The sequence below is a fragment of the Cavia porcellus genome, unplaced genomic scaffold (genome assembly GCF_034190915.1).
Source record: "Cavia porcellus strain 051 isolate PalLab524CR breed Dunkin Hartley unplaced genomic scaffold, mCavPor4.1 scaffold_35, whole genome shotgun sequence".
In the NCBI taxonomy this organism is placed as follows: domain Eukaryota; kingdom Metazoa; phylum Chordata; class Mammalia; order Rodentia; family Caviidae; genus Cavia; species Cavia porcellus.
This window is the reverse complement of record NW_026947518.1, coordinates 3,380,369-3,408,115: the sequence shown is the minus strand read 5'-3', so window position 1 is coordinate 3,408,115 and position 27,747 is coordinate 3,380,369. Positions and strand designations below refer to the sequence as shown.

The 27,747-nt window shown below is 42.4% G+C and overlaps 1 protein-coding gene and 1 long non-coding RNA gene across 2 annotated transcripts; both read right to left on the bottom strand.

Moving 5' to 3' along the window:
• Positions 1 to 1,010: 1,010 nt before the first annotated feature.
• LOC134470325 (uncharacterized) lies at positions 1,011 to 13,703 on the bottom strand. The gene is made up of 7 exons (XM_063243222.1): positions 13,662 to 13,703; positions 12,822 to 13,243; positions 11,055 to 11,094; positions 9,694 to 9,877; positions 8,085 to 8,258; positions 3,133 to 3,362; positions 1,011 to 2,340 (listed from the first exon to the last, which is right to left on the bottom strand). The coding sequence occupies exons 1-5, from the start codon at positions 13,701 to 13,703 to the stop codon at positions 8,233 to 8,235; spliced, it is 714 nt and encodes a 237-aa protein (XP_063099292.1). The 3' UTR covers positions 1,011 to 2,340; positions 3,133 to 3,362; positions 8,085 to 8,232.
• Positions 13,704 to 14,468: 765 nt separating this feature from the next.
• LOC134474697 (uncharacterized) lies at positions 14,469 to 19,505 on the bottom strand. Its single transcript, XR_010045572.1, has 2 exons — positions 18,942 to 19,505; positions 14,469 to 17,047 (listed from the first exon to the last, which is right to left on the bottom strand). It is a non-coding gene; the product is annotated as an uncharacterized LOC134474697 (long non-coding RNA).
• Between the last annotated feature and the right edge of the window lie 8,242 nt (positions 19,506 to 27,747).

Sequence of the window (27,747 nt, the reverse complement as noted above, 5' to 3'; positions counted from 1 at the left end):
TATATAGTACCTGTTCATCCATCCTTTGGGGATTATTTCCATATTTTGTTTCATGGGAATAATCCTATTGTGAACATGGGAATGCAAATATCTGCTTGAGCTCCTGATTTCTATTAAGGTCTATAAGTAGATGTAGAATTGTTGAATCACAGGATAATTCTATACAATTTGGAGAGGACAGCTATGCTGTTCCCTACAGCACTGAGTCCATTTTACAACCACACAAACAGGTCATGAGGTTTTAGTTTCTCACTTTGATCCTCTGTACCAGGGACTGGGCACAGAATTTAATCAAGTTGCTGGCACTGATCATGCATCTGGGAAGCCTCAGACTACACTTCACCTGATGGGTTTGTGTGGTACATGGGGCAGTATGAACAGAGAGGGACTGGACCCAACCTGCACCCAGGTTAGGGTCAGTTCTGCAGTGATGAGAACTCTTTAGAGACTGTCCCCTTCTACACCATGGAAACCAGTAACCTAGTGACCCACGCCTTGCAGCTCCCCACTACCCAATGAAGCCCAGATGCCCCACAAAGCTGGCCTTTGCAGGGTGAGTGTGTGGATGCTCCACTTTCTGTGTTTTAGGGGAAAGAGCTAGATGAATCAGCTCTTGCTCCTACGTGACCAGTGGAGCAATGTTTGGCTGAGTCCTGAACTTAGTTGCTGACTTTCACAGTTCCCAGGGAACTGATGTTCAGTCTGGGATCTGCCTTGTGTGAGCTGGAAGAACTAGACTGTGTTTAAATGCCCTGTTCATGCCTGGGGCCCCAGTGAGTGCCAGAGGCTAGATGGGAGAGCTGGGGATGTAATCCTCACCCCTCAGTTTTCCTGGATCAGTGATAGGAAACCTTTTAGAGACCAAGGGCCCAAAATGCAACCAAAAGCTCACTCATTTATTATAGTGCCAACACTGCAATTAGACCTGAGTACTGACCTGAGGTTTTAGTTAGGAAAAAGAACTCATCCATTGACACATTTTGCCTTTAAAGAAAAACACAATCACAAAGTTTTCTATGACACAAACAAGTTTTTACTTAAAAGTGACAGTTAACATTTGGTATGCTTTCACAAAATTAATGATATCTTTGCTGGTGTATGCATACTGATAATTTGTCAAAGGTTGGCTCATTCTGCATTAGTTTCAGAGGAACACATGCAATTCTCAAGTCATCTGTTAATCTGTTTCATGTATCAGATTTAATAAGCTGAAAACAGTGGCCCACAAGCATAAGATGATCCAGAGTAACACAAGAATTCACCAGTGCTTTCATTGACTTAATTTTTTTTTGCTCTTTTTGAGACAGGATCTCACTATGTAGTTTAGTTTAGACTGCTCCCCAGCTCACTTTACAGCCCAGGCTGGTCTCAAACTTGCACCAGTCCTTCTGCCTCAACTTCCTGATTCCTGGAATTACAGGCATGCACCACCATGCATGGCCGATTTTAAATTATTTGGCAGAAAGTTCCACACTTCAAGGATTTTGTTTTTCACTTTAAAGATAGTAAAAATCAAACAAACCAAACAAAACAGAATAAACTCAATCAAAACAAAGCAAAAAACAAAGCAGTGAAATTGGCACAGAACTTCAAAGCAAGATATTAGGAAAACAATAATGGCTACCACAGTTCATCTCATTATCTTCACAATTGCTGTCCATTCCACAAGATATAGCAAAATCAAACCAAAAGAAAACAATAAAACCCATCAAACTGGAACACTGAAAAAAGCAAAACAATCAGAATGAAACAAAACAATGAGAAAAATATTGGATTTCAAAGATAAGATAGAAGAAAATCTCCCATATTTGCTATATTTCATTATGTTATCCTCCCAATAGATGCTCAGACCTTTGGTCCCAGACCTGCAAAGTCAAGCAAGCAATACAAGCATTCAGGTGCTTTTTGGATCTCAGTTGCTATCAGCTCAACATGTCCGCAGAACCAGCCAGTTGCTTATGGGAGAGAGCGATGCTGATTCTCAGCCCATGTGCCTGTGGTCTCACAGGAGGAGCTGACTTTTCTCTTCCTGGACCCCGCATGGCTTTTAAAGCTTGCCAGACAGCCTGGCTGGTTGTTTTCTTGGTGGGCTCCTCCTAGGCCCATTATGGCCCATTCTCGGGAGAAGCTGAGTTTTTTCCTCAGGATTTCGTTTTCAGAACTGCCAACTGTGCTGTCCTTTGTCATTCTTTCACACTCTGTCTTCTCAAGTGTTGCTCATTGGTCATAGAAATTATTTGTCCAACAGGTTTTTCTTGAAATTCCAATAATTGTATTTCCATATTTCCAAATCTAACCAGTGTTACGATGAACAATCAAGTTCTTCAAATTTGGCTTTATCTGGAGAAGAAAGAAAACACAGGGTGAGCTGGCTGTGTTGGCGCATGCCTATAATCCCTGCACTGAGGAGGTGAGGCAAGAGGATCTCTGCAAATTCAAAACTAGCCTGGGCTACAAAGTGAGCACAAGGTCAGCCTGAGCTGCACAGCAAGACACAGTTTCAAAAAACAAAAGCAAACAAACAAACAAAAAACTCCAGTGTTGTCTCCATGTCACAGAACTGTGAAAGTCTGGTACTAAGATTCTCCTTTGCAGCTACTACAATGGTAGCAAATTCTTTGTAGGTTTCCTGATGGCTTGTGGGATTGTCAGCAAATGTTGTAGAATTTTCTAAATGCATACTTAGAATTAGAAAATAATTCAGCTGCCTACTTTCAAGATCTCTTTCAAAAACCTGCAGTGTTGGATCAAATGTGTTGATATTACGATACATTTTTTCACCTGTTTTTCTAAACTTTGTAGTTTTTTGTTTAGTACACAGAAGTGTAGCATAAAATCTATGAAAACCGTGAGACTTTTATGTGAGGCCACATCAGTGACCTGTGGATATTTCTGCCATTTTTCATCCTAAACAGCCTTATTTCATCCAAGCAGCTGCAGATCTCCCCGGACACGTCAGCTGCTCAGCCATGGGACACCATTGTACCTAAGTAAATCAATACACTGAGCCATATTTTGCTATGCACAATAAAATTTAAAATCAGGCATCTACAGGAATATTTGTTTTAGAATGATAATTACAAGAACTAAGAGACTGGGAATAGTTCCAGTTTTCCTTCTAGAAACTCTCACCTTTCAGTTTCACCAAGTTTAGCAACACTTTTGTGGTTGGTGTCAAAGCGTCATCTGACACTTGATGTACAGTACCCAGCAGTTTCACCACACAGAGTGCACAGTGCTGTCCCACTGTGTGCAGTCACTCCAATGACTCTCTTCAGGCCTCCTGGGGTGATCTCTGCCATGTATTTTCAGTTTTGTGCTTTTTTTCCTCTTAGTCATTTTTTGGTTTTTAAACTTCATGTCTATGAAAAACATAAAAGTTTTTTAAAGGTAAAGCACCAAATACAAACCTACCCCTACAACAAAAATAGCTAATACTATTAGTTAACACTAAAGAATTGGGTGTTACCTGAATTCACAATCTATATCAGTGATTCTCAGTTGGGGTTCCTCTTGAATTTTCTGGCCATCAGCACAAGGAAGCAATGTTTTACTGACCAGCATCTTTTGGCCTGCCCTAAAAAAGGCATCTGAGTGCGTTGCCTACCTTGTGGGCTTTTGCTAGCATCACACCCAGGCCAAGCAAATATATCCTTGACTTTTTTTCATAAATTAGTCACACACAACTAAACATGATGCTGTTTATATATGCCAGGGGGACGGCATAACATTAAAAGTGTCTCTGTCTCTTAATTACAACCTCTTCATTAAAACTTAGATATTAAGTTTCAAATTTTCATAAGAAAACTCAAAGCTAAAATCTTGCATTAGTAAAAATAGATGTACTAAAACTCACACTTAATACGAGCAGAGTCAAAGGCCAAGGGTAAAGTGCCCTGTGTTGACAGGCAGAGAAAGATGTGGGGCAGGTACATGTCAAGAGGTGCCAAGGAGACCAGCAGTCACCAGAAGAGCTGAAGAACAAGACTCCCTTTGTGACCTCAAAGGGAGAATGACCATGTTAACACCTTGATTTCTGATTTTGAGTTCCCAGGCCTTTAAAGAACACATTTCTGCTGTTTTAAATCATTTGGTGTGTGGTACTCTAAGCTTTCCCTGGGAAGCTAATATAACAATTCACTGTGTGTGAGGCACTGCACCAAGTACTCCAGGTGACAGTGGGAAAGTAGCAAAGACCCTTCAGTGGGGGAGGCAGACTGTCCCCCTCTGTCCTTGGTGTGAAGTGAAAGCTTGTTTTCCCAGTCAGTGCCTGGTCAGGCATCATAGCTCGGCTCTTTGCTCATCTCTCTGTCAGCTTTCACACTTTGACAGCCCTCTACCCGGTTTGCAGTTAGATTTGGAAAACCTGAGATCTTTTGGGTCACCACACAGGCCATGGTGATCAATGCCTATGCTGAATCACGATCACTGTGGTCAGTTACACACCTGCACACCTATCTTCCCTCTAGGTTGTGAGGACCAGATGTCATGGGTTACTAAGTCTAGCGCCCTGCACATGCTAGACAAGAGCTCTACCACTGAGCGATGTGCCCAACACTGTCAGGGATTTTTAACATCACTTGTATTATTTAGCAAAGTGCCTGGCACAAGTGCCTAAAGACTACTAAAGAAACAGGTTAAGAACAAAGCTAACTTGGCATGCTACTACATGCCTGGAGAGCCAGCTGCTCAGAAAGCTTAGGCAGGAATACCATTTGACCTTATGAGTTTAAGGCTTGCCTCTCAAAAAAAAAAAAAAAAAACAAGTCTCAAATAAGCAAAACAGATCACTCTGAGGTTATGAATATATCTATCTATCTATATATATAGATAGATAGATAGATAGATAGATATATCCACTTAAAGAGATGTTAGGAGTTTCATAGCCACAGAACTGTAATTGCCCTCAAACTAGCAATTACCCAAAAATACATCAACCTGTGAGTAGAAGAGACTGGCCAGGAGAAGGGACAAATCAAGGTGAGACTCAGAGTCGTGAGAACAAATACATCTGTAACTACATGAAACAGGTCATAGATGTAATGGCTTGTGGATGGATCAATGTGTAAAACTCACAAACATAAAGATAAGTGAAAAAGTCACACACACCCTCAGAAAACACAAACTGTAAGAGCACATACAGGGATATAAATGCACATGCATATGTATAACTGATAAAAACAGGACAAATTATTCTCTGGATAGTATTTATCTTGGGGGAGGAGAGGAGAAGCAGCCAGAAAAGAGGATAAGAGGTGGATGTTAATTTCATTTATGAACATTCATTGAATTCAACATTTTCCTTTCTTATTCCTTGTTACCAAAGCTTCACTTTCCTAGCTGCCTTCCTACGAAACTTGTCAAAGTTGACTCGCTGCTCCGTCTCCACCTCCTGGCCATTCTGTGAACTACAATGCTCTGCTAGAGAGAGTTCCTGACGCAGCCAGGCTGAGTGAGAGGGATTCTGGTTAATACTTTGGGCAGAAGACAAAGCCAGCCAATCAGCCAAGCCCTTCTAGTGTGCAAAAACCAGTTTAGGGGCCTTTTGTTCAAGCACACAACATCTCTCAGACCCAACACCCACATGTGCACTCAAATAGAGTGGGACAAATCCATCAACCTAGTCACCTCCTTCTGATTGCCATCTCTCCTAGGCACCACAGATCTCACTTACAAGTGCAGTTTGCAGGTCGTAAATATGAGGAGATATCTTTATCGCACTCTACATCTTAAAAACACCCTACACTCTTGGGAAAACAAATGTATTTAATATACTATGAGGTTAGCAATAATTAATAGCAACACTATGTAGAAACTTTAACATGTATTTACTTAGATTTTACTCATAAGGCAAAGTTTAGATTTTTTAATAAAATACAGAATTTGAGGATTAAAGGACGTCTATAGAAATCTCGTAAATATAGGAAACTATGTTAATGACCATATATATATATAGACTTATTACCCAATACAATTGTATCTCATTCATGTAGTAGCAAAATGCTTATTTAATAAATCCCAGTAGATGTAGATCAAGCTTTAAGTGCCAGGACCAACTTTAAAGAGATGTCTAGATATTTAACGGCTGCTTAACCTTTACATGTACACTGTGTGACAGAGAGCACCTGCTATTTTTGTATGCACTAAACGTATGCAGCCTTAACTCTGTACCTGACATTCTCCTGATCTCAACAACAATTTTCCTGGGATGGGGACAGAACAACCAACCACCAAAGCAGTGGTGCAGCTGCTCCCAGAGCTTTTCTTGTCTTGGTTCATTTAGGAAGTTGCCACAGTCCTCTGGGTCGCTCTTTGGGCCCTGTTTGTGTTTTCAAGAACTTTCTGACAATATGGGGACCATCGTAAGAGAGGCAGGAGCCACTGTGAGGGGTTTAAGAGTGGAGGAGAAAGAACTCCACGTGCACCTTGGAAAATTAGTGATGCACAGCTGCAGAACAGGGTCAGGTCAGGGCGTTGGCAACACTAAGAGTGAGCAGCAGATGGAAGGGAGCTGCTTCCTGACCCAGGCTAACAGGATGCTTGCAGAGGGCAGGCCAGGCTCAACAGGCATGAGCTGCGAGATGGTGGAGGATGAGGACCCAATCAGATGTTAAGGGTGATCAGAAATCAGGGATGGAGGCTTATGGCCAGCTGAATTAGCAGGACACTTCCTAAGATTGGATAATGCAGATACCTGAGCCTGTCACAGAGTACATAGCAATTCTCCTCCATGACAAGACAGGAAACTCTACACAAGGCCCAGCATGAGTAGAGGTCCCCATCTCCTCTTTGTGAAGACTCCTCAGACCCTGTCAGGATCCTGACTAGGGTTTGGGCAAGGAGAGAATATTTGTCAGACACAAATGCAAGTGACACATGCCACTACCCAATACAATTCTTAAAAGTCAGGGCTGTGAAACAAAATAAAACAAAACCAGAAAGCTAAGATTAAGACTTCCTGAGGTAAGTCAGGAAATAGCTGTAGGAGAGTAGGCAAACCAGCTGAAGGTGATACTGCAGAATGTTCCTAGATTTAGAGAACAACTGAAGCTCTTCACCTCCTCCTCCAACACCCCTCACCCAGGAATGTCTTTGTTAACTAACAGTCAGATGCATGTGTGACTCAGGTGTCTGCCTAGGCAGGGAGCTGTCTCTGAAAATAACTCTGTGGGAATCCCCTGCAACAAACTTCACTGCATCTGCCTTATGGGGCTGCCTTGAGGAAGTGCACCTGAATTGCAACACTGTTTCCCATGTACTATTTTTTTAGACTTCTATTTTTCACAGCTGACACTGAATAACTAGTAAACATTCTTTTCCCTCTGCTGTTAAGAACGGCAGTGTCCCACTGAGGGGAAGGAAGTGCAGGCAATGTGAGTTAGACACCACTGTTGGCCCATGAGAGATGCACACATGAAAATTGCTTTTTGTTTGTGTCTGTGATAGTTTGGATTGTAATTGTCCCTCAGAGATCCTTGTGGTAGAGGTTTGGTCATCAGCCTGTGGCACTACTGGGAAGCCAGCATGAAAGAATGTAAACACAACAACATATACAGAGCCTGGATGATAAAGATACAATTGTTCTCTCTGCTTGCTGCCTGCTGCTGCTGATGGGCCGATGTCTGCCTTCCTGCTGTCTCTGGGGACCTCACAAGCAATTTACCCCTTAGCCTCCTCAACTCTGATAGCTATAAAGGCAAGGGAGTAAAGTTCCCTCCAGCAAGGAGGGGGTTCTGAGTAGGATACCCACGAGGCAGTCTTTGTCTAGAAGTTTTAATGGGTTTAGAAAAGAGCTACCCTATGGAAGACTACCTACTTTTCAGGGTTCAATCTATGCAGTGTTGTGAGGAATCACTCAGAATGCTTCACATTTCAGGGATATCTAAAGACAACTGAGGACCTGACCCTGGTTGTCTGCATAGGCACACAGTGGGATATAGTTATGTGACCATGACTTAGCACAGGTGAACTTGTATGCACTGGATAGAACTCTACACAAGAATGTAAATATGAGATAACAACCTGGGTAAGAATTATACAATAAAAAAACACAGTGGTTCTCTGCTGTGCTCCACGCTGCCTACCTTTGTTGCTGATGTCTTGAACATGTACATTCTCTAATCTTGGGACCTCACGCATGAACATCTTCCTTGAGTCACCGAAGCAGGCCAACCAGTGTTCACACAGTGCCCATGCACAGGCCATGTACCCTCCAGCCAATGGCCTGCCAGATTATGCTCTGGAAAGGTCTGGAACAGCTGAAGGACAGTCAACAGATGTTTCGGTAAGGTCCCTGGAGGATCACAACTCAGCAGGCTCCATTTTGGACTTCAAGATTCTGTTTTGGGGCTGCTGGCCTTAAGGCCTAGTAGAATCCTAACTCCTATTTCAGTAATTCCTGTTACAATGATGTCAACCTAAATCAGTCACCCTGGAACCATGTCTACAATAAATCATTAATAGGAAAAGGGACGCTAAAAATGTACAAACAATAGTTACCTTTCTACACAGAAAAAGTGCAAATATTTCTAATTTTTTCTCCTTGTTTGTTGGACTTTTTGAAATGTGTGAATATTATCATAATTATCAAAACAATGATTAAGGGGCAAACAGAAAAAGAAAAATTAGAGGATGGGGAGAGGATTCAATGGTGAAACTTTCAAAGCCCCATTGCGTGGTGACCTGATTTAGGCCTCTGCTCCCTCCCACTGCAGGACAAGCCATTGTCCTCTTGTTTTTCTTAGGGAAACACAACAGCCTTGTTCTTCTTCCTTGATGGCCAGGGATGCATGGCTGAAGAATCAGCTGCAAACAGTTTCTCCTGGCCACCTCTGACTCAAGAACACCATGGAAATGCTGTTTCTCACCTCCAGTCTCTGTACAGCTGCTAAAATAAGTGATTGCTTTTAAGTGAGAAAATTAAGCATGGAAAAGTGACTGGATCTGTTTAAGGTCATTTCTGCAATTGTAGAGTCAGCATGCAGACCCTGTTCCTGGTATTTGACAGTCAGCTCCTGCCACCTGAGGCAAGGGATCATTCCGCTACAGTACATTGCTTGGGGACAAAAAAACTTCCATCAAATAATAGCAAGATTCTTAGCCTTGGACCTCTTGATTCATATTCCACATGCAAGAGTCTGAGCCTTGAAAATATCTTCAATTAGCTTGGACCTAAAACTACAGTTCCCTGGTCAGTCATTTGGACTGAACATCCACCATAGTACATTCCCATAGCTTAAATTCCAGGATAAGAAAGGGAGGGCTGGAATGTATCTTGAGGTAGAGACTTGCCTAGCAGGTAGAAGGTCTTGAGTTCCATGCCCAGCATGAGATTGTATAACTGCTTACAAGTGATTTTTAAGACCAGAGGGAGAATGAAAACTGGACAGAGGAACACTATTTGCTATAGTAAAGCAAAAGAAATGACAAGCTTAGTGCCTACACTAAGGAAATCTGATGAGACCTCATTTCACTATAGAGCCTTATAAGTAGTGAAATTCTGTGTGATACAAATCTAAAATTGTGTGCTACTGCTTGTTTTCTTTCTGTCAACAAAAGTGCACCATTTTTGTGTCAGACATTGAGGTGAGTACTGAGAAACAATGATTACCTGTTGTTTTAGTTACTTTTCACTGGTTGTTGAGACAAAATACCTGATGCCCAACATGAAAGAATGAAGGGTTTATTTCTTACAGATTGGAGGTTTCAGTCCATCCTCAGTTGGCTCCAAGGCAAAATGACATGGCTGAGAGGCAGCAGTTTGTGGTGGATACAAACAGCAAGCATGAACAGCAAAAGAGAAAGGCAGGCCTTCTTCCCACAGGTACACTGTATGTTCGCTCCACCGCTGTGTAGATGTAGCACTCATACCACCAATCTAAGTGTTAGACAATGAACCATTCAGAAATGCTAGATTTGGCCACATCCATGATTGCATGAGGCTTGAATGGTCACTGACATAAACCATGACACCAGTAGAGACAAAGAGCCTGCTCTCATACTCTCACCACAAAGCTTACAGTCTATTGATATTTATCAAATCACTATCCAAATATGGGCTGAGCATTCCTAATATGAAATCTGAAGTCTGAAATGCTTCAAAGTCCAAAACTTTTTACTACTGATACAGTGCCAAAAGTAGAAAATTCCACAGCAAGAAATTTTGTTTTCAAACACAAAATGTTTTTTAATTAAGATTATTGGCACATTTTAGGTGTAAATTATGATCATGTTAACCACGGGAAATTTGTAGCATACATGATATGAATCTTTTTTCTCCATTCCCCTACCTTTCCTTCAAGTCTCTTCCCCTCCTTATTTATGAAAGGTTTGTTTCTTTCTTTTCTCATTAATTTTTTTTGCCTTCCTTCCTTTCGCCCTCCTCCATCCCTAATTCCCCATCTCATTAGATAACATTCACAATATGTATTTTATTTTGGTTCTTATCTACATTTTCAATTTCCCACAACAGGAAAACAACTCAGTACACATGTTAAACACGACATTATTAAAAATATAATGTAAAATTATCTTCAAGCTATGAATATGAAGTATATATGATCTATAAATAAATTTCATGTTTAGACTTGGATCCCATCCTCAAGATAACTTATTATATATATGCAAATTCTCCAATAAACCAAAAATTCACAAATTCCAAACACATCTGGTCCCAATCATTTTGTATTAGGGACAGTGAATATGCAGATGTTTAATTAACAATCTTATGGAAGAAGTACAAGGGCTGATCAAGATATACTAATTATAAAAATAAAACAAATAAACAGCTAATATTAAAAATTTTTAAATTTACTACAATAAAAGATATGTGCCCATTAATTCTCCTTTAAAAAATACCTCCTTAAAATAAATAAAATACACCTCCTTGCTTCAAAGACACTTCTTCATTTGTTCTTGCTTTTTTGAAGCAGTTTTGGAAGTCCACTTATACAATTGTCTACAAATTGAGATAAATAATATAGTGACTGATGCTGCTGAGTGCCATCCAATGGAAAGGACAGCTCATAAATATATTTTGGTGTGTCCTCACCCACCTGATTCATCAGATCTGGACCCTTGTGACTTCTGACTTTTCTGCAAAATCAAAATGACCATGAAAAGTAAATAGTTTGAATTGATTCAAGACATTGAAGCAGCCACAACAGCAAAGCTAAGATCCTTATAAGAGGACATCCAGAATTGATTCAGAAGAAAAAGGCAAGAATGATGGAATAAGTGCATTCAAATGAAGGAGGAACTGGGTGTGGTGGTGCACACCTGTAAACTCAGCACTTGGGAGGCTGAGGCAGCAAAATCTGAGTTTGAGACTAGCTTGGGCAACACAGTGAGTTCAAGGACAGCCTGAGCTGCATAGCAAAATCCTGTCTCAAAAAACCAAAAAACAACAAAAAAGAACACCTAGCTGATTGGTTTAGCACAGTTTTGTGTTTGTGTTTAGATTACTGACTTACTAAAGATGGAAGACCTTCCCTGTGTATGGTGGGCAACCAATAGGCCTGCATCCTGGATGCAGTAAAAAGAGAAAGTAAAATGTCTGGCTCTGCCACTTCAGAAGAGTTCGAGTGCTTGCCATCACCTTAGGTGTCATTTCCAGTCTCCTAGCACAGATTCTTTTGCTTCCTGCCAGGGACTCTTCCAGGACTCTGCAGTGAGGTCCAGGACTCAGACTATTGACTGGATCTTTTGCATCTCCAAGGAGAACATGGCCCTTTTGTGTTCTCCACCTGACTCTGCAGATGGCCTTCCTCAGACTCCTCTGTAAATCCTTTAAGTGTCACACACACACAAATTAAATCTGACCCTCTAGTGAACCCTGACAAAAACTGCCTCTACTACCTGTGCAACCTCCCATGAACAATTTGCTGCCTCACTCATGTGAAAAATACAAGGCAGAACTGTAGTGGTGCTGTGCTAACTATGGGTTAGTTAATGGAGGGGTTGGTGTGAGGTCTCTTGGGTTAAAATTCTATCCACTGCTTTGTCATTGGAAAAGGTATTAAATATTGGTGTCTAGGCTCACACAGCTATGAAAATGAAGATAATTGCTAACTCACACTCTTGTAAGAATTAACATATGTAAAGTGCCTCAGAGAGGCCCTGGCCTGACACAATAACTGGTACATATGCTTGTTATTATGTTATATTAACATGTAAACATACTTTTAAGTTATGAAGACATTAGACGACAGATACCGAAAGCACTCCTTTCTCTGCAATAAAAGAAAGGCAACAAAGCAAATAACAATGGCATCTGAGCACTTGCTATATGCTAGGAACCATGGGAAGATCTCTGCAGGGTTTCATTGGATCTTTACAGCAGTGCCAAGGAATGACTACTGCCATTCATCACGGTTCGTTTTTTGAATAAAGTAAACCCCACAATATTTCACAACAAAATAATAGGAGAATAACAATAGTGGAAATTGAGGCTGTGAGAAGCATAGCAGTGTGCCTAATGTATCAGGGCCAGAAGTTTTGAGTCCAGACATCTATAAATTCCAAGCCTCAGACTCAGTCCACTCCTCTGCTTTGTCTCACAGTGGGCCTGGGGTTCAGGGTCTCCCAGAAGCCTCATCAGAGACCTCCACCTGCAGCCAAACCCTGCTTCAGTGGGGACCTAACCCCCACTGCCAGGTCCACTGCCTCATTCTAGTCCCACTGGCAGGCTTGCACCTACTTGGCCCCAGCTTCTGGCCCCGCCCCTCACACCGCTTCGCCCTACCCCCCAGCCTTGAGTGAAGGTTCCGCTGCCCCCGCCCCTCCCCCAGGGGGCCGCGCCCTGGACGCCCGGATCCGTGCACCTCCACATCCCGCTCTGTCTCGCCCATCCCCCAGCCTCGCCCTCGCAGCTATTGCTGGTCTTGTGTGTGGAGTCGCCATTTTGCTGGTAGAGATGCCATCTGGAGACCGCAGCGCTCCTCTTTCCTCGGCCTAGGCTGCTGTGGGGCGGGGGATGGGGCCTGGGGCCTGGGCCAGGTAGGCGGGCGTGAGCCGGCGGCGAGCGGCGGTGCGGCCTGGTGGCCCCGACGTTAGCGGCGCAGTGAGTCCTGCCGGCGGGTTCGCGGGCCGGGGCGGCAGCGGGACCGGCGCTCGGGGCGACCCAGCCTGGGTCCTGAAGGGCCCCTAGCTTCCTTTCTCCCTCCTCTCCGTCAGGGTTAGAATGGCCAGGCCTCGCGTGCAGCCCCGGGATCTTGGCCCAGCCAGGCGCTGTTGGGAGCCCAGCCTAGCTGTGGGAACTGAGGCAGGCAGCTCAGGTCTCACATGGCCTCTGCTGTCAGTGAGCCAGGCCATGCTGAGCCACTGATATTTACCCCCAAAATGACGATTTTATTCCACTCGGAGCTCCTCCCTGCAGAGACAGAGAGGACCTAGATGTTACAGAAAGGTAGCAGTTATTATTCTACCTGGACATGCTTTGGCTCAAGTCCCTTCCATTGATAGGGGGGTTTCTGCTTCTTTTCAAATTGGCGCCACTTGGGTGTTTAGGCTTTGTGAGGAGTCTGAATGTGGCATGGGGCTTTGAGGGATGAGCCAGTGTGATCAGCAGTTCAAAAATTTAAATCCACAAATAAAACTAATTCACCAACATTGTTGAACCTGCTGCAGGATACCCATCTTGTCCATATTCGGCTGTCTCTAACCATTACTCCCCTGTTCTGCTCACAGCATTTATGTATTTGCATAGTGTTGAATATTTATATTATATGCATAGGTAGAGTTGCACTTAGTTATCCTGTTACTGACCATGTATACAAATCTAGTTCCTCTTAGAAAAATTGGTGTTGAGCATGTATCTTTTTTCTTGGGATAAATTCCGGAAATTGGAAATAGTAAATCAAAGTTCTGTGTTCTTTCCCTGGCGCTTGATATGAATTGCTTCCTAAACAAGACATGTTTAAATAGACGACTTTCAAAATCTAGGTATTTGTCCAGTTATCTGGACAAATTTGGTGTTCAGCAAGGTGTTGAGTTCTTTTCTGTGCTGGCTAAGAAACAGGCCACACAACCTACTGTTTGATTTTGTTTTTAAGTCATGTATCATGTTCATCCTTTTGTTTTGATTGACTATTTTTTTTATTTGGTTTTATTCCCTTTAAAATAAATTTTTAAAAAAATTTTCTTGCTATGCATGGTGGCGCATGCCTGTAATCTCAGCACTCTCAAGGGTTACACAAGAGGATCACAGAGAGTTCCAGGCTAGCCTGAAATACATGGTGAGTTCAGGGTCAGCCTGCAGTACGTAGCAAGATGTTGTCTCAAAACAAAACAAACTAATAAGTACTTTTTTCCTCTTTTCTTATTTTATATAGCACAAGTAGATGGTAAAACAGAAAATATGAAAACATTTATAGATTAAAATTTTCATAACAGAATAGTTATACAATAATGATTCTTATACTGTGTTCAGTGATCCCAGGGAATTCTCCATGAGCTGTATGCCCATATACTTTAGTTTTTTTTTTTAATTTTTGAGACAGACTTTAAATAATTTACTCAATTCCCCAGATTGGGTTTAAACTTGTGGTCCTCCTACCTTAGCCTCCCAGAATGCTGAGAGTGCAGGTATAAGGTATCTTCACTTGGCAATTCACAATAATTATGTATGTTTGTGGGATGACATGCACTTGTGATCTATGGCTCCTTTGTAGAAAGAATCAATCAAGTTAATGTGTCTACCACCTTACCTACAGATTGTTTCACAGTGAATGGGACTGCCAATCTCATTGTTTAGCAGTTTTGAAAGCTATACTTCTTATTAACTGTGGTCACCATTCAGTTTATTGTAAAATTGAACATTTCTTCTCCATTGTGACTGAGACTTTGTATTCTTGGGTGAATATCCTCCTTTCCCCCTCCTTCATGGAATTGATCATTTTTTTAAATCAATGTGCCCAAGAAAGGTGTGGAGGCTCAAGATAGTTGGGGCACACTGCTCTCCAGAAGACCAGGTGATGGTGCTCTACAGCCCCTCACATCGCTCCCAGTTTGTCTGTGTTTTTTCCTTAACATAATTCTGTGAATTATAGCGCATGGCCATGCACTGAACTACACTAAATTCTGTTTTAAAATTCTTTTTTATATTGAGCCAGGGTTTCCATAAGTAGCTACACTGCTGAGACACCATTCTTGAACATAGATTCTTACATGTCTGTGTGTGGACGCACATTGATGTCAGAGACATTGCATTTTCAAAGTCAGTATCCTCTGACTTTGAACACACATCCTTCTCTCATCCATGTATTATTTCATGATCAGATTCCTTGTCCTCTTACCCTGTGGCCCAGAGAGATCAAGCTCAGCATCTGCACAGCTTTTCCTGGTTCTCCTGACCCACACTGATGCCCCGCACCTTCTACGTTGAGGGTAGCAAGGATCACATTTTCCTCCTGCTTCAAGCAGTGTTGTGAACAACAGTCTTGAAAAGAAAGCTTGAAAAGTTATACAGATCTCTGTGTAGGATAAATCTCTATTTTTAGACCTCAAAGTCTGGGGACACCTGTGAGAGCTGTGATGGGAGCTTCTGGACAGGGCTCTGCCCCACCCACCATGTTCTTCTCAGTACTGTTCAGCACTTGCCTTAAAGTCTGCCATCAGATGGGATCACAGCACATGTCAGGGATGTATTCCTGAATGAATCACCCTTGTGGGGCCCAGCGTCTTCTCCATTCGTTGGCCACACTTGGTGGTTCTCTTTTGAGTTAGAAGAATTTTTCATCTCTCACAGAATGGACTCATAGACACCTCTTTGACACCTCTAATACAAACTCTCTGCCTATTGCTTGTAAGGAAAGATTTCTTATTGTGGATTCTACATTATTCTTTTTCTGTTTTTCAAATGCAGTGAATCAGATCTTTCTCTCTCCCTTCTATCATGGGAAAGCTTTTCCAACATGAAAAGATCAGTAGATTTCTTACATTTTCGCTGTAGATTTTGGTTATTTGGGATTTTCTCTTCTATGAAAAAGCAATGGTAGCCAGTCTCCTCCAGTAATGTTTGGCCAAACATAATCTGATGCTTGAATATTAACGACCCAGAGTAGCAAATCACAGTGAGAGAAAAATCAGAGGTGGGTTGGGACTAGTAGAAGAGTACAGGCATATGGATGAGTCCAACACTGAACAGAAAGCTAGAAATCAATAGATGTAGAAATTGTACAAGTTGATGATGTCCTTATGTGCTACTGAATTGAACATGTTGAAACTAATGACATCTTAACTTTTAATTAAAATTATCTTAGACTTTAATGTTGAGAACAATTATAGATAATAAGACTAAAATGAAAGCTGAAAGAAATACAAGGGGTACAAAGGAAGGAAGGGGAAGGGAACAGAGGTTCTCTGCAGCACTTGGCTGGAAGTGGAGCTCAGGATTCTTGCCATGGAGCTAGTAAAAGCGCCAGTTCTGAAATTCCTTAAGAAAGGGTGCCTAACCTTAGTTTTCACTTTGATCCCAGAGCTGGCGAGGTCACTGGAGTCCAGCTGGCACAAACTCTGCAAGTCCGACTTCAGGTCATCAGGTACTAGCCTTGCATCAACAGAAGGAGAACAATCACCAACTGTCCTTGTTCCTTGCAGGCCCGAGAACTTCACAGTGCCTGTCACAGACAGCTCTGTGCACAAATCCACCCCAGCAAAGTTTCTCATTCTTCCTTGACCCACTCACTTGTACATGCCTCAGGCTTGCCAGAGATCCCAAGTCTGGCAGTCTTTCTCCATGTAAAGTGTCTTATGCAATCCCCAGAGGCCCACAGACCCAGGCCAATCCCTCCTGAAGGCAGGGCTCAGCTTCAGTGAGCTCAGGTTGGTCCAATTCAGCTGGGGCATCTTGTGGAGTTGAACACCAGCCTCCTGCTCCAGTTGCAGAGAGACCAGCCCAACCTTCTCTCTGCCTTGAATTGGGCAGTGCTGGCTCAGGAAGCCTTCACCTGCTGAAAGAAGTCCCTAATAGTGCTGAGACCACCTGTCCTCTGTTCTTGAGGAAAGCACGAAATGCATCTTCCTTTCCCACCCTCGTGGTGTGTTGTCTCTGTGAGAAAAAGAATGGTATCTGCAGTGTTACTCTACTCATGCTTACTCTACAGGGCTGGTGCACTTAAATATCAGTGAAGTGAGTGAACAGAGGGAGTGTGTTCTGCCTGCCATCATCTTCAGTTCATATAGTGATGTATCATCCCATTCTGTGTACCTTCTTGGGACACCCCTTCCCCTAATATGTGTTCAAATGTACAGAGGCCAGGAAGTTAGGCACATTTACGGTAATGTGGATAGTACCTGATCTGTTCTTCAGAGGGACTTGTGTCCTGGATAACATGGAATCACAAGAGAGCAGTGGTTACATTTGCTCTGGTCACTGCATCATGGTCACAGCTTAGTAAATTGATGATTAAAGGCACTCACCAGCTCCCTCCATGATGTCTGTGTGGAATTGTGCCCCCTGGTATTCCCCAGAGATTCCTGCTATGGATACCATGGTAGCCAATAGAATGACACTCTGGTGTCCTTTATAATGAAGAGAACAGCTTCAATCAAGTGACAGGCCCTTGGTAGTAGGCAAAGCTTCCCTAAGGCTAAGAAAAAAGACAGTGCAGGCAGGGTCACAGCTCTGAGGGGAAAGACCTGGGTTTAGACCCAACTCCTCCTTCTGACTTCCTAAGACAAGACACCGTGCCTCTCAGAACCTTCACAGAGTGTCCTCCTGCACTACAGAGGTTACCCTGGCATCTACTTCCTAGGGACCTTATTGGCAATGTGAGATGACAATTGTAATGCCTTTGGGCTGATATCACATAGACATACTGTACAGAATTAGAGGTTAAATCCAGGAAGGGGTGCAATGGATGTGGAATACAGTGCACATAGGCCTGGCCCCCACTGCCTGGTGGCAGAAATGACACACAACTTCTGGACGTATTCCCTGGTAGTATTGTGAAGGGGCGGAATTTCATTGATTCAGTCATCTTTATGTTCCCTAAATATCGCAATTTCTTCTACGTATTGGTGTTATGCCCTCAAGTTAGGAACTCACACAGGCTAAGCAAGAACTATGGATGGAGTTGCACCCCAAAATCTACTGGCAGTGCTTCTATATTCACACCTATGTGAGTCACCACACCCATGACTGGTCCTACTCAATAGGTGACAGCTAACTTTCTGATGGCTACAACGTGAGTAATCCATTCCCTACCTAATGGGCCTCACTTAGTTATTTACTATTATTAGTGTTATTGTTTTGCATTAGCACTGAAATTGAGCCCAGGGCTGCATGCATTGTCAGCAAGTATTGTACACTGAGCTGTCTCACCAGCTCCTGACTCATTCTTAAATAACCAAATATGGTAGACATCATGTGATGCAAATATTAAGGTTCACACATAAAATAACTGTGATCCACCTCCTGTTCTTTCCCTCTTATGTTCTCTCCTCCTTTCCAGTATTTATTTTTCTCCCTCTCTGGATCTCTGGCTTGGGGGAAGCCACTGCTCGCTCTGCAGCTTCTCTGGAGAAGGTTTAGATTCATCTCCTGAAGGGAGAGATGTTGGCGAAGTGGAAGCGTGTAAAGTGACTTCACCTTGGGTGGTTGTTTTATCAATTTGAGGGGCTTGGCAATGCTGTGTAAGTAGCTCCAAGATTAGGTTCCAGTAGGCAAAGGCTGTAACTGGGACCTTTTCAGGGCCAAAGACCCGATAGTAATCCTTTAATGCATCTCCTACTCTTTCCCATCTTTTTGCATCAATAGAGCCCTCTAAAGGAAACCAAGGGCAAACCTTATGAATAAATTGAAAATACTGCAATAAGTCTTTTTCTTTAGCCTTTATCCCTCTTGTCTTTAAAGCTTTACTTAAACTTGATACAAAGCATTTATGGTCGCTTAATGCCTGACCCATGCCAGAGAAAAGGGAAAAGGATTGCTGTCCACTTACCATGACTCTAGCGGTGCAACAGGCTCCTGCGTAGCGTTGGTCACAAAACTTTTAGTTTCACTTCAATGCGTGTGTCTCAGGATGGCTCCCTCATTGAGCCCTTCATGCCAAGAGCCCCATGACAGGCGCCACTTGACCCGGCCTGCAGGTCAATTCAGATCTGTGGGGCAGTTTCCTGGAGAAGGGATGGGGATTAACACAGACAGGGCCAGACACAGAGTGTCAGAGACAAGTCAAGGGAGTCCAATTAAGTCTCATTTATTAATAAAGTGGTCACTGGTTTTATATGGCAGGGGTGGGCTGGTGGGACACGAAGAGGCTATGGGGTAATCTCTGATGGGTCATCATCATGTCTGTGTATGTGACGTAAGTAGGAGAGGACTATGGTTAATGTAGGCAGGTGCATTATGTGCCCATAGGAGGGAGAGGCAGAGAGACAGCAGTGGGGCAGTTACACCACTCCCTACAACAAATAAATAACCTAATGCTACATCTCAAGTTTCTAGAAAAGGAGGAGCAAGTCAAACCCAAAGCTCATACAAGAGAGACAATTGTAAAGATTAGAGCAGAAATTAATGCAATTGAAACTAAAAAAAATGCAGAAAATTAACGAATCAATGAGTTGGTTTTTTTTTTGAGAGAGAGAATAAACAAAACTAATAACCTTCTTATTAAGAAAAAGAAAAAATTCAAATCCACACAATAAGGACTGAAAAGATGGAAATTAGTACAGATGCCATGGAAATTCAAAAGATCATGAACACATACTTTGAAAATCTCTACTCACATAGAGTCAAAAACACAGAGGAAATGGACAGATTTCTAGAAACATGAATTATTGAGGCTCAATCAAGAAGATATAACAATTCTGAGTAAATCAGTATCAGCTACTGAAATTGAAAATGATTTATCAACTTACCAACAAAGGAATATCTAGGTCCTGATATATTCACGGCTGAATTTCATAAAGAATTTAGAGAATACCTGACTCCAATATTTCTTAAACTCTTCAATGAAATTGAAAGAGAAGCAGTCCTCCCTAACTCATTCTTGGAGTCAAGTATCACTATGATACCATTAGAGAAAGACACAACCAAAGCGGAAAAATACAGACCAATCTCACTAATGAACACTGATTCAAAGATTCTCTATAAAATATTGGCAAATAGAATGCAGCAAATCATTGAGAGGATTATGTAGCATGACCAACTGGGATTGATTCCAAGATGGCAGGCATGGTTCAAAATATGCTAATCAATAAATGTAATACTCCACATCAACAGAGCCAAAAATAAAAATCACGTGAACTTCTCAATAGATGCAGAAAAATCTTTTGATAAAATCCAACACTTGTTCATGATGAAAACCCTACAGAAAGTCAGAATAGATGGTATCTACCTCAGTCTCATAAAGACCATTTATGACAAACCTACAGCCAATGTTATGCTAAGTGGACAAAAACTGAAAGCCTTCACACTAAAATCAGGAACAAAAAAATGATGTGCACTATCACCACTCCTATTCAATATAGTTCTGGAACTATTAGCAGAGCAATCAGACAAGATGGAGAAATAAAGGGAATAAAAATAGGAAAAGAAGAAGTTAAGTTATTATTTGCAGATGACATGATACTTTGCATAGAAGACCCCCAAAAATCTATTAAAAGCCTATTAAGATGATAAACAGCAGCATACCTGGATAGAAAGTCAATACTCAAAAATCAATAGTATTCCTGTACACAAAATCTCCAAGAGAGAGAAATTATGAAATATCGCCTTTCACAATAGCATCAAAAAAATGAAATACTTAGGAATCAACCTATCCAAGAATGTAAAAGACCTATATGATGAAAATTATACTACTCTAAAAAAGGAGATTGAAGAGGATATTAGAAAATGAAAGGATATTCCTTGATCATAGTTAGGAACAACCAACATTGTGAAAATGGTGAAACTCTCCAAACTGTTATATATATTCAATGCAATCCCAATCAAAATATCATTAACACACCTTACAGATCTAGAGGAAATATTCCCCCAAATTCATCTGGAAACAGAAGAAACCTAGAATAGCAAAGGCAATACTGGACAACAAAGACAAAGAAGGAGGCATCTCAATTCCTGACTTGAAACTATATTGCAAAGCCATGGTGATAAAATCAGCATGCTGTTGGCAAGGAAATAGACCATAGGATCAGTGGAACAGATAGAAGATATAAACACTGCCACAGAGACACTCAGCCACCTTATATTTGACAAAGGAGCTAAACATGTTCACTGCAAGAAAGATAGCCTTTTTAATAAATGGTGTGGGAAAAATTGGCTTTCCACATGCTGAAGACTAAAACTAGACCCATGCCTATCACTATACATTTAACTAAAGTCAAAATGGATCAAGGATCTAAAAGTTAAAAAAGAAACACTAAATCTACTGGAGGACAAGTTAGGTAGAAATCTTGGAGACATAGGGCTAGGCAGAGAATTCATGAATAAAACACAAGCTGTATGGGAAATACTTCAAAAAATCAACAACCAGGATCTCATATTATTAAAATGTTTTTGAACTTCAAAGGAAATCACCAACAAAGTGAACAGAAATCCCACAGAATGGGAAATAATTTTAACTAACTATCCTTCAGACAAGGGATTCATATCCAGAACATATAAAGAATTGAAAAACATCAAATCCCCCAGATTCCAAGACCCTCTCCAAAAATGGGCATCAGAGATGAATATACAGTTTTCAGATGAAGGTATACAAATGGCAAATAAATATATAAAGAAATGTTCACCATCATTGGTTGTTCAAGAATTCCAAATTAAGACAGCATTGAGATTTCATCTCACTCTGGAAAGAATGGCCGCCATCGAGAAATCAACTGATAACAAATCTTGGTGAAGTGCACCACTGCACTTCTCCACTGTTGGTGTAAGTGCCGACTGTTGCAGCCACTGTGGAAATCAGTATGGAGATTCCTCAAAAACCTAGGATTTGAAGTTCCATTCAATCCTGCTTTTCTTCTAGGAATTTTCAAAGAAAAATTGAAAATGTCATGTCACAGTGATATATGTGCACTCATGTTCATTGCACAATTTGTGATAGGTAAATCTTGTAAACAACCAAAATGCTCATTAACTGCAGAGTGGATGAAAAGAATGTATTTTTACACAATTGATAACTACTCAGCTATAGAAAAGGATGATCTTGAGGCCTTTATTGGTAAATGTAGGCAAGTTGACAATGTGCTCATTAGTGAAATTAAAAGACTCACATTAGTAAATATCACATTATCTCTATGGTGTTAAAAGTAATAAAAAAAACTGACCAAGTAATGAGATCCAAAAAGTATAAAATATTGCAAAGGAGAAAGGGAAAATAGTGTTCTAAAGGAAATAATGATATGTATAATGTGTAAGATAGATGCCCATATTACTACATTTCTGTGAGATATTGAAAAGAAGGGTTTGTACTGCCTATGTTTAAGTAGTTAGCCACTTTTTACACTTTGTTTTTGTAACTTTAACAACTATTTTTAAGGTGACAATATATAATGTATCATCCAATGGTTTTATGATGTTAAATTTTAAAAATTTCTCTATTCTACTTTTTTTTCTATTTTGTTTCTTTTCATTTTCTTTAAATAAAAAATTTTTTAAAAAAGAAATGAATCTGGTATTCTCTACCCTCCAGGCCTTGCAGCAGGATCTGCTCATGCAGTGATGGGAATCCTTGGGATCCACCTGACTCTGCATGGCCATAAGCTGCACTGTGGTGGGATTAGTGGTATTATGCTTTACATTTATTGTTGTCGTGGTCTTTGTGTGCATGAGTCCACCCTAGGGGTCACTTACAATAAACACATTTTCCCTCATCTTTCAATTGGTGGAATATGGGAAACCACTTCACAGTGCTTCAGCCCCAAAGACTTTGAGGACATGTATGGACCTCACCTAACTAATTAGCATATGAACAGCATGAACACAATTCTATAAGCATGACTTATCATAGACAGCCATGGATATGCTGAAGCTTGTAACAGTACACAAGAATGCATTCCCTGATACGGATGGAGATATATATATAGAGAGACACTTGCTTACTGCTATTGCTAATGTTGGCTCAGGTGGTTTATTTTCTCTGGGCATCTTACCCACTAAAATACCCATTCACCTCCCTAACTCTGAGAAAATCCCATACCACAGACACAGGGAACTTTAATACCCCACAATACTAAAGTTGTGTGTGATTAACAGCCCCTGTGCCCTGTTCCAAGGCATTCATCACATCCTGAGGCGCAAATCTCTGTGGGGTACAACTTTAGAAAGAGATCGAGTTTCATGCCTGTGCCTTGGAGATCATTTCTTGATCTATGTGATAGACATTTGCCCCACTTCCATACCTACTCTGTACCCCACAAGGCATTAAAGTTCTCAAATGTTCTGACCTGGACCTGGAACGTAGCTCCCCAAAGAGCAGACATGCAGTTCTCCAGCAGACTGGTTGGAGCATGGTCTCAGGTGAGTCAGTCCCAGGCTGGAGGCCAAGGACAATAGTGTCTGTTGGCCCCACTCTCACACAATGGAGCTTCTTACCAGAATATCTTAGCCTCCCTTGATCCCTGAACCCGTGGGGACTCACTTTTTCTATGTGTTATAGTGTGTTAAAACCAGGCACAGCATTAAGGCATGGTAGTGACAACACATGTCTAGCACAACCCCTCCTGAAGGTGGCTCCCCATGGACTCTGCAAGCCATCTATTCTCAACATATTGTACCATCTTGGAGCTGATCACACTGAGGAAGTGCACAGAACAAGGGCAGGAGCAGGTGCTGGATCCCACAGAGGTAGGCAGCCCTTCTCTGTGTGTGGACCTCAGTGCCTGTCAGGGCATCGGGATGGCCCTCTTGAATGAATTAGGGAGATCCCTGCCTGGTGGTATTGAGTCAGGGTGGCAGTGGACACTGGCTGTGTCTGGCAGCCAAATGGGGCAACGCAGAGTGTATACCACTGCCACCTGCTCAAGACATCCTTCCACACTAATTCTTTTGTGGTTCCCCTGCCAGACTTTTTCTACCCTCCTTTTCCACTCCAATCTTCCTTGGAACTTTGAATGGAATCAAAGGAGGAGGCACTGCATGTGTAGCTGCCCAAAGTCTAGATGTCACTGTTCTCTGCTGTCACCCAAAAGGTATGGTGGTTGACAAAATCAGGTGTCCATCATTGAGAAACTTGGGGCCTTTTTCTGCTCTTCCATCTTCTATTCCCTAATTCCTCAGGCATCCATCCCTCCTCCTGTTATATATCATTCTCCTAAGAGCACACAGCTAGGCTTGTGCTAACCCTGGTTGGCCTGGGGGCTGCTCTGTGCCCCTTCCATCCCTTTTTGTCCCAGAGAGAATCCTGTACCCACAGGTATGGCTGATGGGTTATCACTTAGAGCAAGCTTAATCCATCCTGTGTTGTGCTTGGTCCAGGGCCTAGGATTGAGGTTACTATGAGCCCCTAATGTTGGTTCCCAGATCTAGAAGTTCTTCTTAGAACATGGTGCTTAGAATTTAGGTCTCAAGGTCAGTCTGAAAACCCCTATCTGTGGAGCATCTAAGGAGCTGACCTAAGCATTGGGTTACCATGTGATGCATGCGTATCTGGATATGTGGGGAGACAAATGCAGATACTCCTATCTGGCCGAATCGAGGTAGAAACAGTAACTTTGAAATGGCTCCTGTGGGGTGGGCAGAATTGGATCTGGCCAGGGACTAAAGGCTTAGTGCACCAGACTTTGAAGCAGGGACCAAAGATCTGGACCACACATTGGAAGGGAGGGAAATAAGGGTGCCCAAGCCCAACTGTGTCTGGGGACAAATTCCACCCCACTGTTACCATGAGTCTCTGTCCTTTCCCAAGACCAACTGACTGTGTTATAAGGCCTGGTAGTGTCATCACTCTGCTACTAGTATGTCTCTGGTTCTTTCAGGAGTGAACAGCACCCAGACAGGAGATGGCCCAAGGCTTACATGTGTATAACGTGCCACTGTCTCAGGGACTGACTCTCAGGTAAGGTGGTCATGGCCATTGCCATTTCTGTCTTGCCTGCTAGTTGCCAGGTGCTGCTGTGTTCTCACTTTTCTGCCATTGACTCCAGAGGCAAATACCTAGTGTTCAGGTCCAGGTGTCAGGGAGGCTTTACCCAAGTGTAGTGGGAGGAGGCAAACATCCTTGAGATGCACAATGGGCCGGCTGAGGTCTGAGTGGCTGCAGAGTGGGGTGAGAATCCCATATATTTCCTTCCCCACCATATTGATGCTAGGGTCTTGGTGTACAGTGCAAAGTTCCTTCCAGGTAACTGTCACTTTTTGCTAAATCTTTCTGTCTCACAACTCATCATGAGATCCTTAATTATTTTTATTAGTATATTTTTATTAATAGCTGTTTACAGTGTTTACTGATTATTTTGATGATAGGTCCATGGCACATGTGATGGGTGGAATGGAAATTAGGCCCTACCTTGTGCATAATGGTACAATCTGTCAACCAGTGACTGTTCTCAAGCTGTGTGTGTATGACAAAGTATGTCATATATAAAAAGTATGCTGATAAAAGAATGTTGAAGGCTCTGCTAATCTTCTCCACCCAGACTGCCTGGCACTAGCTCAGCCTTCAAAACTTGGTGGGAGAGGCAGGAGAGAAAGGTAGAGGAAGATAAGGTGCTTTCTCCTCCAAGACAGCAGATATACAGAGGTAAGGGGCACTTTCAGCTGTCACTGTTAGACCCACTTCTGAGCCTGTATCCTGAGGCCAGAGAGGAGACAGCAGTTTTGATTGCTTTGCTAGAAATGAGGAGTCTGAGCAGAGCTACAGAGACAGGGCTTGGGAGCCACACTGAGGGCTCCTCCAGATTTGTCTGCATTTGGTTTTCACTTTCTGTTCCATGACTCAGTCATCACCAGCTTTTGGCAGTGTGGGTTCACTTGTCTCCCCAAGAATGAACTGCTTCTGGGGATCTCGGGCAGCCAGCACACATCTAGATTTCTATGTGTCTATGTTAGGTTGGGCATAGAGCAAAGTATAAAAGTACATGTTCCTATGATAGTAAGATTGGTGCCAGAGACTCCATTACCAAGGACTTAAAGCTCATGCTTTGCTCTTCAGGTTTGCATCTGCATGAAGCACCCATTGCTTGCCAGCTAGAGTGCATCTTTCCTGTGTCAGGCTTCTCATCTGTTGCTCTTTTTTTCCCACATGTCAGAAGTGGATTTTCTTGCTTTGTGTTTGGTTTATAAATCATTGTATACTTTATTAGTACCTATTTACAGTGTATACTGTTTATGTTGGTTATAGGTCTATGGCTCATATGATATGTAGAATGGAAATTAGGCCCTACTTTGTGTATAATGGTACAATCCATCGACCAGTGACTGTTCTCAAAGTTGCCTGCACTGAGCATACATCTCAGGGCCAAGACATGGTGAGCACAAGGTGCTGCTTTGTCTGGATTTTCTTTTCTTTATATCAATGCAATGGGCAATGATGTAATATTTGGGAGCTTAGCCCAACCCTAACCCTTACACTAACCTGAACCGTAATCCTAACTCTAAGCCTAAAAAGTCACTGCCAACATTCTCTGGCCAAAGAAAACTTGATGTGGGACAAGACAGCAGATATACAGAGGTAAGGGGCACTTTCCTGTGGGAAATGTAACATAGATTAATTATGAGGATGTAAGATCAGTTGGGGTTCGGACAGAGCAGAAGGGGAAAGAAAAGAAAACATCTTTGGGTAAAAAAATTTGAAGAATATATTCTGGAATTGAACAGTGGTGAAATTTGCACAACATTGAGAATGCACTGATTACTTTAAACCATACTAAAATCTTACATTTTATTTATATTTGTTCTAACACATATCTCTGGGAAATAAGAGTAGCAGTGAATAGAATGATAAATAAATCTGGAAGAGATGGGAATGGCAGGTCTGGGTCAAGAGCTGCAAGGAGGTAGAGTTCAAGAAAAAAGCCCTGCTGTGGAGCCACCAGGAGGTCCAGCTCTGTAGCTGGTGGACAAGGGAATCCAGGTGCCTGCTCTTGCTGTGGGGCCAGAGCTTGTGAGGGAGCTGCAGGTAGAGCTGGCACAAGGTCAGCAGGTTCAAGTTCTGCATGGCCTGAAACTGGCTCAACAGTTCCAAGAAGAGAAAAGATGACCAACTGTCGATGGGTTTCTTGGGGCAAAACCTTCCCACTGGCTGTCAGAGGGAGCCATGTGCACCAACATAGCCCAAGCAACACAGTTGTAGATTACATCCCCCCACTGACTGCTGAGAGTCTCATGCTCCTTGGTCCCCAGCATCTGTGTGCTTTGCTGAGTTCCAAGGCCCATCCCCTCCCACAAGCCCACATCCCACATCCCAGGGTTACTTACCCTAGGGTCTCAGCCTTGGGGGGTTCAGGAGTCTCTAGCTGGTCTAGGAGAAGCTCAGCCTGGGGATCCACATGTGAGTAGAGTTCCAATGCAGAGTCAAGCACAGAAGAGGTGGACCTGGTACAGGGAAGAAAGGAGCAGAGTGAGAGGCCTGGTCTTTCCTCCAGCACTACATGCATAACTCACCTGTAGGGAGGTTGTATGAGCCTCCTGCCCAGGCTGTACAGGATCCAGCCACACCCTCTCCCACCCACAGTGAGGCAGTATAGGCCTAAGGAGACCTTAGTGGCTGAAAGAAATCTCCATGGGAGGGAGCCCTTGCTTAGTTGTATCACATGTCTACTTTCTTCAGGGAAGCCTGACAGTGCTTCCCTGCCCTTCCCCAGTGCAGG

Excerpts from the sequence above, each read along its gene's own strand:
- LOC134470325 (XM_063243222.1), bottom strand. The coding sequence starts at position 13,703 with ATGCAAATACATAAATGCTGTGAGCAGAACAGGGGAGTAATG. Across the intron at positions 11,095-12,821 it reads AGACAGAGCGGGATGTGGAG|AAAAGTCAGAAGTCACAAGG; the intron begins GTGCACGGATCC and ends TTGATTTTGCAG. Across the intron at positions 8,259-9,693 it reads TGGACTGAAACCTCCAATCT|CTGTTCCAGACCTTTCCAGA; the intron begins GTAAGAAATAAA and ends ACTGTCCTTCAG.